We start from the raw sequence: 10,650 nt of genomic DNA on the forward strand, positions 1-10,650 counted from the left end.
TTCAACACAGACATTGTGGGCCGAAGGGCCAGTTCTGGTGCTCCCTTGTGTTCTATGTTCCAATTGACATACCAAACGCAGACGAGTTCATTCGTTCAACAAGTGATAGGAGCAGAATGAGGCCATTCGGCCCATCAAGTCTACTCCGCCATTCAACCATGGATGGTGAGAAAAACATTTTTTACACAGAGAGTGGTGAATCTGTGGAATTCTCTGCCACAGAAGGTAGTTGAGGTCACAGTTCATTGGCTATATTTAAGAGGGAGTTAGATGTGGCCCTTGTGGCTAAAGGGATCAGGGGGTATGGAGAGAATGCAGGTACAGGATACTGAGTTGGATGATCAGCCATGATCATATTGAATGGCGGTGCAGGCTCGAAGGGCCGAATGGCCTACTCCTGCACCTATTTTCTATGTATCTATGTTTCTATGGCTATCTCTCCCTCCTTACCCCATTCTCCTGCCTTCTCCCCATAACCCCTGACACCCGTGCTAATCAAGTCTAGCCTTGTTCACATTGCTATGCACTGTGAATCCCGCTGCTTCTCCCCGCAGTGTGTTCGAGGGGACCTCAGACACACTGAAAAACGCACTACCCAGTTCCTGTACAAGCTTCTGTTGTTCATTTTCCACAGCGACCTCATGTACAGTGAACCTCACCAATACATAGTATTTGCCACTTGTCAAATTAATTTACTCCAGATTAGTTACAACCGATCGATACTTTGTTCCCGCGACCACTTTGCCTCTTACATAACAACCCTTATATTCGTGTAAACGCGTGCGAGTTGTGTTCCCATGTAGATGCTATCAACTGCTTAATGGGAACAGGCTCGTCGGAGCGGTGCCCCTTTGAAGAGGGCGGCGATGCACACACACGCACCCGTGTACTTTTAAGAGAACAACACTTCAAAATCCATAGACTATATTCCTATGAGTGCGCACCCCAAACTCAATCCATGCCCCATGGTTTCACACTGAACGTATTTAGCACAACAACAGGGGCTGGAGAGAGGAAGATCTTTGACATAATAAAACACACACAGATGTTGGCGATGAATTTCAGATGTGCGTGGGGCTCTTGGTTTGGTCGGAGCTTGAAGGTACATTGTGGTTGATTCGTAATAACCCCGAAACTCCCATCACGTCAACATCTGCAATTAACTCGGAGCAAATGCACGACACAATCTCCAGGATGTTAGTCAGAGATGTGATGAATAGCTGCCACCAATTCAGGCAATGCTGTCTAAGTAGATGTATCTGTGTTGCTATTCCACGCCCCCCCATCCCCGAGATTTTTTTGGTGTGTGTGTGTGGGGGTACAAAATTCTTAAGGGGTTGGACAGGCTAGATGCAGGAAGATTGTTCCCGATGTTGGGGAAGTCCAGAACAAGGGGTCACAATTTTAGGATAAGAGGGAAATCTTTTAGGACCGAGATGAGAAAATCATTTTTTACATAGAGAGTGGTGAATCTGTGGAATTCTCTGCCACAGAAAGTAGTTGAGGCCAGTTCATTGGCTATATTTAAGAGGGAGTTAGATGTGGCCCTTGTGGCTAAAGGGATCAGGGGGTATGGAGAGAAGGCAGGTACAGGATATTGAGTTGGATGATCAGCCATGATCATATCGAATGGCGGTGCAGGCTCGAAGGGCCGAATGGCCTCTACTCTGCACCTGTTTTCTATGTTTCTATGTTTCTATTTTATTGGCATTTGCCAAGTGTTACTGTAAGATTCTACAGGGTGCGTACACTCTGTAGTTCCCCTTGAACTGCCCGCTGGTAACTACCACCTCATTAACGTGCCTTGCAGGGTTCCGCGAAAGCGCTTTCATGTTCTCCCTGCTCGCCGCAGGGGTCACACATTCGGTGGCCACCGCCTGCAGCCTGGGCAAGCTGAACGGCTGCGGTTGCGACCAGAGGCGGACGGGAGGAGAAGAGGACCAGAACCTGCGCTTCAAACTCTACCAGCTCCGGGTACAAGCCTTGACCCAGGGCCTCCCCGTCTCCATTCCCAAGCCCGAGGAACGTTTCTCCGGGATCCAGGACTCCTGGGAATGGAGCGACTGCAACCACGACATTGAGTTCGCGGAGAAGTTTTCCAGGGACTTTCTGGACTCGAGAGAGACATCGAGGGACATCCACGGGAGAATGAGACTCCACAATAACAAGCTGGGAAGGCAGGTAAGCAGCCCGCGGTCACTCATTCTCAGTGATGTCCCCCCCCCCCCCCCCCCCCCCCCCTTGTCATAAACAAGACCCACTGTCTACAAAAGTGAACTTCAGTGTCCTGAGCAGAGACAGGGAGATATGTGTGTCCGCGCAATATACTGGGAGAAGCCAAGATCCTCCATTTCAACCATAGAAGCATAGAAACATAGAAAATAGGTGCAGGAGTAGGCCATTCGGCCCTTCGAGCCTGCACCGCCATTCAATATGATCACAGCTGATCATCTAACTCAGTATCCTGTACCTGCTTTCTCTCCATACCCCCTGGGGGGGTTGATGCTGCTGCTTTGACTGCGCTAAAGTGCATGCTCCTCTTGCTCCAATGTGCATTGGCCAGCGCTAAAACGCTCATCAGTTCCTGTTTTTGCTGCATTTATGCGTGTGGGAAAGAACTGCAGATTCGGGTTTAAATCGAAGGTGGACATCTTATGTCTAACATTGCTGCAGAACCTTTTATTTCCAGAAATACGTTTACGCAATTATAGCTAATGTGGTTACTACTTGTGTTGAGATATTCCAGCAGCCAGCATTTCTGTCAGGCAGTTCCCTGGGATCAATGATGACTTGGTTGTGCAGTGGGTTGCGAGGAGACTGGGGGGGACAATGTCACCCCTGTAGCCTGGTACTTCCACGGATGGAGTTGGTGGTGGGTGGCGCGAGTGGAGGGGGTGGTGGTTTACGATAGTTTTGTCACCCTCTTCCTGCGCTCCTGACAAGTGAAAGCTCCTGAAAGCTCGCAACGCCAATCCGAATGCTTCTTCTCCATTTTCAGCAGTCACGGGTGGGGCATTGCCACAGGTTGGCGGGGGGGGACACACGTTACTCTTTCTCACAGAGGCTTTGAGAACACCCTAGAACCCTTTACTTTGTCCACCTCTCAATCTGTCGCCATTGCAGATATTGGAGTAGGGTTACCTTGCGAATGATGTGGCCTTCCCAACGTTACTGACCCGCTGAGTTACTCCAGCACTCTGTGAAAAGTCAACTATCCACGTTCTCCACAGATGCTGCCTGACCCGCTGAGTTACTCCAGCACTCTGTGAAAAGTCAACTATCCATGTTCTCCACAGATGCTGCCTGACCCGTTGAGTTACTCCAGCACTCTGTGTCTATCTTCGGGAGGAGAGTCTTGACTTGTTCCAGCTGCATGTGCCATCTTGTTGGCATCTTCATGGGGTCAAAATGTCTGCCGTTAATTTGGGGCCGTGTTTGAGAATGCAGAGCTAATCCATTCACAAGGGCAAACTGAAAATGCATCACGAAGGAGTGTAAATCAAGTCAAGTCAAGTCAAGTCAAGTTTATTTGTCACATACACATACGAGATGTGCAGTGAAATGAAAGTGGCAATGCTCGCGGACTTTTGTGCAAAAGACAAACAACCAAACAACCAAACAAACTATAAACACAATCATAACACACATATTCTTTTACATAATAAATAATGGAAGGAAAAACGTTCAGTAGAGTTAGTCCCTGGTGAGATAGGCGTTTACAGTCCGAATGGCCTCTGGGAAGAAACCTCTTCTCAACATCTCCGTTCTCACAGCATTGCAACGGAGGCGTTTGCCTGACCGTAGCAGCTGGAACGGGTGGGGTGGAAGGGGTCCGTTGCAGGGGTGGAAGGGGTCTCTCACGATATTGTTGGCTCTGGAGTTGCACCTCCTGATGTATAGTTCCTGCAGGGGGGCAAGTGAAGTTCCCATAGTGCGTTCGGCCGAACGCACTACTCTCTGCAGAGCCTTCTTGTCCTTGGCAGAGCAATTCCCAAACCAGATGGTAATGTTCCCGGACAAGATGCTTTCCACCGCCGCTGCGTAGAAGCACTGGAGGATCCTCGGAGACACTCTGAATTTCCTCAATTGCCTGAGGTGGTAAAGGCGCTGCCTTGCCTTACTCACGAGTGCTGAGGCGTGTGATGCCCATGTCATATCCTCGGAGATGTGGACTCCCAGATATTTAAAACAGTTCACCCTATCCACAGGATCCCCATATATCCTCAATGGAGTGTACGTCCTCGGATGATGTGCCCTCCTAAAGTCCATGATCAGCTCCTTCGTTTTTTTGATGTTCAAGAGGAGGCTGTTATCCTGGCACCAGAGTGCTAGACCAGCCACCTCCTCCCGGTAGGCCTTCTCATCGTTGTCTGAGATCAGGCCCACCACCACAGTGTCTAATCTAAGGTTCAAGAAGGAACTGCAGATGCTGGAAAATCGAAGGTAGACAAAAATGCTGGAGAAACTCAGCGGGTGCAGCAGCATCTATGGAGCGAGGGATATAGGCAACGTTTCGGGATGAAACTTCCTTCGCTCCATAGATGCTGCTGCACCTGCTGAGTTTCTCCAGCATTTTTGTCTACCGTAAATTTGAGGTTGGTGTGGGACTGAGATTTTTAGTCCGTTAACAATTTCTAAACTAACCATTTAGCTGTAATGCATGTTCTGACCCTTGCATAGCTCACTTTAATCAGAGGTGCTATGGTCAGTGTTTCCAAACAATGCAGAGGTTAGACCTCTGCCTTGTTCTAATTAGAGAGAAGTGTTGAGTATTGATCTCTAATGATTTACATATTCATATTACCAGGAAAAACTATGAATGTGGATATTAATTGATTGATTGAAAGATTGAAAGACATTCTTGCCATAAAGGGAGTACAGAGAAGGTTCACCAGACTGATTCCTGGGATGGCAGGACTTTCATATGAAGAAAGACTGGATAGACTCGGCTTGTACTCGCTAGAATTTAGAAGATTGAGGGGGGATCTTATAGAAACTTACAACATTCTTAAGTGGTTGGACAGGCTAGATGCAGGAAGATTATTCCCGATGGTGGGGAAGCCCAGAACAAGCGGTCACAGTTTAAGGATAAGGGGGAAGTCTTTTAGGACCGAGATGAGAAAATCATTTTTTACACAGAGAGTGGTGAATCTGTGGAATTCGCTGCCACAGAAGGTAGTTGAGGCCACAGTTCATTGGCTATATTTAAGAGGGAGTTAGATGTGGCCCTTGTGGCTAAAGGGATCAGGGGGTATGGAGAGAAGGCAGGTACAGGATACTGAGTTGGATGATCAGCCATGATCATATTGAATGGCGGTGCAGGCTTGAAGGGCCGAATGGCCTACTCCTGCACCTATTGTCTATGTTTCTATACAGCACAAAAACAGTACCATTGATCCCACGTTCACACTTATCCCTCTTTTGCATCCACGCTCTGCATATCACATACAATTTAGGCCAGTGAGATGATTAAAAAATAGTAGCTATATTGCACAAAATCAGTGGCAAGGAAGAGGGACGCAAAGTTGGTCCAGAGATGGCCCAGGCGACTATTCTTTGACCGCATGGTGTCAATTGGTTTGCATGGCCATTCTCAACCAGTGCGGACTGCAGGATATGGGTAGCTTCACTGATATGCTTTTCCAGTTGTTGATAACGTTCACTACAGACATTTGATGAGCCAGTCTGAATATTTCTTTATTATTAGCTGTGCCCGTCTGATGCACGGGATAGAAACATAGAAACATAGACAATAGGTGCAGGAGTAGGCCATTCGGCCCTTCGAGCCTGCACCGCCATTCAATACGATCATGGCTGATCATCCAACTCAGTATCCTGTACCTGCCTTCTCTCCAGACCCCCTGATCCCTTTAGTCACAAGGGCCACATCTAACTCCCTCTTAAATATAGCCAATGAACTGGCCTCAACTACCTTCTGTGGCAACGAGTTCCACAGATTCTCCACTCTCTGTGTGTGAAAAAATTTGTTTTTCTCATCTCGGTGTGTTTTTCTCATCTCGGTCCTAAAAGACTCCCCCCTTATCCTTAAAAGGATGAATATCTTTCCTATGCATCTGGGTGCCCGTGGACTATAGCCATGCGGTGAGTTCTGATTCACTTCAAGCCCTGTATGGCTGCTGGGCACTGCCGATGCAACAATATTTTGCCAGCATCCACACGTCATTGATTCAAAGCTTCCTTCATGGTTTGGATGTAGCACACAATCACTCAGCTCTGAAACAGCCGACTTACATATTTACCCTGTACGAAGTGTAGATCTGTAAACTTCAAAGAAACCACAAGCCTTTCCTAATGTTGTTGGACTTGTGACATTACTTTCTGAACTGTGCAGAATGCAATCTCGCTGTTAGTTTGAAGAACTGTTTGAATTCACTTAGATGAACCGCAATGAAACATGCTTTTGCAACGGGGCGTACACACATTTCCATATGATATAAAAGGAGGCCATTCTGCCCATTAGATTTATGCTGGTTCTCACAGCGATCCCAATACCCCAGTCATTATTCTGACACCTATTAGAAACATAGAAAATAGGTGCAAGAGTAGGCCATTCGGCCCTTCGAGCCTGCACCGCCATTCAATATGATCATGGCTGATCATCCAACTCAGTATCCTGTACCTGCCTTCTCTCCATACCCCCTGATCCCTTTAGCCACAAGGGCCACATCTAACTCCCTCTTAAATATAGCCAATGAACTGGCCTCAACTACCTTCTGTGGCAGAGAGTTCCACAGATTCACCACTCTCTGTGTGAAATTTTTTTTTCTCATCTCGGTCCTAATAGACTTCCCCCTTATCCTTAAACTGCGACCCCTTGTTCTGGACTTCCCCAACATCGGGAACGATCTTCCTGCATCTAGCCTGTCCAACCCCTTAAGAATTTTGTAAGTTTCTATAAGATCCCCCCTCAATCTTCTAAATTCTAGCGAATTTATTCTCTTACACAAGCCCCCTTAAAACTCTGCTGAAGCATCAAGCAAGCACCCATACTCTGGGTGATTGTACATCCGGCAACAGGCTTGACATTAATATTCACGTGTTATCATGTCGTGTATAAATTATTTAAAGTGCAGTATCAGTTGATGGTCCATAGGGCCATAGATCCAGACCTCGGGTGCTGTCTGTGCGGAGTTTGCACGTTCTCCCTGTGACCGCGTTGGTTTCCTCCCTTTTCTCATAGACGTGTGGGTTTGTAGGTTAATTGGTTCTCTGTAAATTGCCCTGAGTGGATGAGAAAGTGGGGCAACATAGAACCAGTGTGTGAACGGGTGATTGCTGGTCAGCATGGACTCGGTGGGCCGAAGGGCCTGTTTCCACGCTGTATCTTTCAATCAATTCAATCAATCAATCTGCAACCTTAGTACATAATAATCAATAACATAGACTCACAAGGCTGTTTAGCTTACCAGATCTGACAATTCTCCCCACTATTCATTGTCATTTATCATTCAGGGATAGTGTGTCAAAATCATTGCACAAATAGCATTGGGGAAAGAGAAGGAGGCTATTTGGCCCATCATATCTGTGCTGGCTGAAAAAGAGCCACCAAGCTTAATCCTAACTTCCAGCACAGGGTCCGTGGACTTGCAAAAGTATCCCCTCGTGTACAGAATAAATGCCACAACAGTTTTTGCCTCCATCGATCTTTTAGACAATGAGTCCCACATCTCACAGCCCCCTCTGGGTGAGAGGAGCTTGGTGTGTAGGTGGGTAGATAGATTCTGGGGGTAAGCTGTTGGCAATGTGGAGAGGATAAAACGGGATTAGTGTATATGGGTGCATGATGGTCGATGCAGGACTTGGGCTTGTATGTGATGTATGTCTATGGGAAAGGGAGGTGGTGAGGAGGAGAGGTTTAGGGAGGGATGTTTCAGGACTTGGACCTTGGACCTTGGACAGCTGAAGTCACAGCCACCACTGGTGGACAATTCAATCTGGGGACATGTACATGGCCAGGTTAGAGGAGTGCGTAAGGGTGAAAGAGACACAGGGGTGGGAAATGGACGGATTTAAAAACTGAAGTTTACATCAATGTGAGACAGTAGAATGGGAGATGCTGGAATGTTGAGTAAAACGCAAAGTGCGGGAGGACGTCAGTGGGTCAAGCAGCATCTGTGGGGAGAGATGGACAGACGATGCCAGTGTTGATCAATGGGCATCCCCATAAGCAGCATCTGTGGGGAGAGATGGACAGACGATGCCAGTGTTGATCAATGGGCACCCCCATTCACAGCGAATGAGAACTCGGCTGTGACAGGAAATAACCAGCAGAGCTTGGGATGAACTCAAGCTAAAGGAGGGTGAAGGCTGTAGTGTTGGTCCTGGTCGGGAGAACATTGAAATGTAAAGGCCAGAGTCCAGCAGATAAGATGGGCTTGTACAGGTTAACAAAGATGGAAACAGAGTTTACATCATGATGAGAGAGAGAGGGAGGGAGAAAGGGAAAGAGAGAGAGAGGGAGAGAGAGGGAGAGAGGGAGAGAGTGAGGGAGAGAGGGAGAGAGAGGGAGAGAGTGAGGGAGAGAGGGAAAGATGGAATGGGAGGGAGAGAGGGAGAGAGGGGGAGAGGGAGAGTGGGAGAGAGGGGGAGAGAGGGAGAGAGGGGGAGAGAGGGAGAGAGGGAGAGGGGGAAAGGGAGGGGGGAGAGAAAGGGAGAGGGGGGGAGGGAGAGAGAGAGAGGGGGAGAGAGGGAGGGGGAGAGGGGGAGAGAGAGGGAGGGAGAGTGAGAGAGTGGGAGAGAAGGAGAGAGAGAGAGAGGGGAGGGAGGGAGAGAGGGAGAGGGGGGAATGGGAGAGGGGGGAGAGGAGGGGGAGAGGAGGGGCAGAGAGAGTGAAAGAGAGGGAGAGAGGGAATGGGAGGGAGGGAGAGAGAGAAGAGAGAGAGGGAGAGAGAGAAGAGAGAGAGGGAGGGAGAGAGTGAGGGTGAGAGGGAATGGGAGGGAGAGAGAGTGAGGGAGAGAGGGGAGAGGACGGGAGGGAGAGATGGAGGGAGGGAATGGGAGGGAGGGAGAGAGAGAAGGGAGAGAGGAAGAGAGGAAGAGAGGGAGAGTGGGAGAAAGGGAGAGAGGGAGAGAGGGGGAGAGGGGGAGAGGGGGAGAGGGAGAGAGGTGGAGAGGGGGCGAGGGGATGAGAGGGAGAGATGGAGAGTGGGAGAGTGGGAGAGTGGGAGCGAGGGAGAGAGGGGAGAGGGGGGATGGGAGGGAGAGGGAGAGAGAGAGAGGGGGTGAGGGGGAGAGAGTGGAGAGGGAGTGAGGGGGAGAATGGGAGAAAAACAACTGGCGAAATGCAAAACACACTCATCCAGGAGCACAGCTGTTGTGACTCACTCGTCACAACAGACATCAGTCAGCAAATGGCGGCCAGCCCACACCAAGTGTCTGCAGGTAAACACACACACAGAAGGAATCTATCATGAAATTTACATCATGAGAACAGCATGCTCGCAGGGTGACGTAAGACAAGAAATTACACTCACAGAATTGGAAAGTGTCAAAAATCATAAGGCAACAAACCTCACTCGGAGCAAAAGCTCAGTTTTTGTGGCTTGTGAACACAGTCTCTGATGGTACACAAAAAAGCTGGAGAAACTCAGCGGGTGCAGCAGCATCCCGGAGGTTGCAGGTGGTTGCCGGAGGTTGCAGGTAGTGGAAGCGGGTAGGGAGACTGACAAAAACCTCCGGGAACCGCACGGAAACCTTGGGTGGGGCGCAAAGTCTCCGGAGGTTTTCGTTCAGGTTTCCTAAGTGGGCCAGGGGCATAACAGCAGATATGATGGATATCAGACCTTGAGTACGGGTTTGTCTGTTGTGTTCTGAGAGAGGGGGTTTGGCACTCTGTTCTTTACTCCAGTGCTTTCTGTTTGATTGCTTTTCTTCTAACTTGCAGGCAGTCATTGACAACATGAAACGCAAGTGTAAGTGCCACGGCACTTCTGGCAGTTGCCAGTTTAAAACATGCTGGCAAGTGACCCCTGATTTCCGACGGGTCGGAGCCGTGCTAAAGGAGCGCTTCCACAACGCAGTCCTCATCAAAACTCACAATAGGAATACAGGCCAGTTCAGCCTCAAGCAAAGCAGGAGGCGGATTTACAAGGACATGGTGTACTTCGAGAAGTCTCCCGATTTCTGCGAGAAGGATCTCGGCACGGACTCGCCGGGGACACGGGGAAGGGTTTGCAATAAGACCAGTCAAGGGATGGACAATTGTGACAGTCTGTGCTGCGGGAGAGGGCACAACATCCTCAAGCAGAGCCACAGTGAACGGTGCCACTGCCGATTCCATTGGTGCTGCTACGTGTTGTGTGATGAGTGCAGTGTGACTCAGTGGGTCAATGTCTGCAAATAACCAGCGACAAACCACAACTGGGACACCTTTTCCTTCAGTCTGCATCCTGGGAGACATCATATTCCGCTTGGGGAGTCTGCATCCTGGGGTCATGAACATTGAATTCTCCCAATTTTGTTAGTCCTTGCTATCTCCTCCCCTTCCTCAGCCCTCCTGCTGTCTCCTCACATCCCCCAGCCTTCGGGCTCCTCCTCCTTTTTCCTTTCTTCTCCCCGCCCCCCCCACCCCGATCAGTCTGAAGAAGGGTTTCGGCCCGAAACGTTGCCTATTTCCTTCGCTCCATCGAT

General features: G+C 49.1%; 1 protein-coding gene across 1 annotated transcript in view; it reads left to right on the top strand.

Moving 5' to 3' along the window:
• wnt10b (Wnt family member 10B) overlaps positions 1 to 10,444 on the top strand; it is an 11,503-nt gene extending 1,059 nt beyond the window's left edge. Inside the window, exons 2-3 of the mRNA XM_033015562.1 lie at positions 1,811 to 2,181; positions 9,905 to 10,444. Of these exons, the coding sequence (XP_032871453.1) occupies positions 1,811 to 2,181; positions 9,905 to 10,363 (830 nt within the window). The 3' untranslated portion in view covers positions 10,364 to 10,444. The remainder of the gene's footprint in view (positions 1 to 1,810; positions 2,182 to 9,904) is intronic.
• Positions 10,445 to 10,650: the final 206 nt, after the last annotated feature.

This window comes from Amblyraja radiata, chromosome 46 (genome assembly GCF_010909765.2).
Source record: "Amblyraja radiata isolate CabotCenter1 chromosome 46, sAmbRad1.1.pri, whole genome shotgun sequence".
NCBI classification, from domain to species: domain Eukaryota; kingdom Metazoa; phylum Chordata; class Chondrichthyes; order Rajiformes; family Rajidae; genus Amblyraja; species Amblyraja radiata.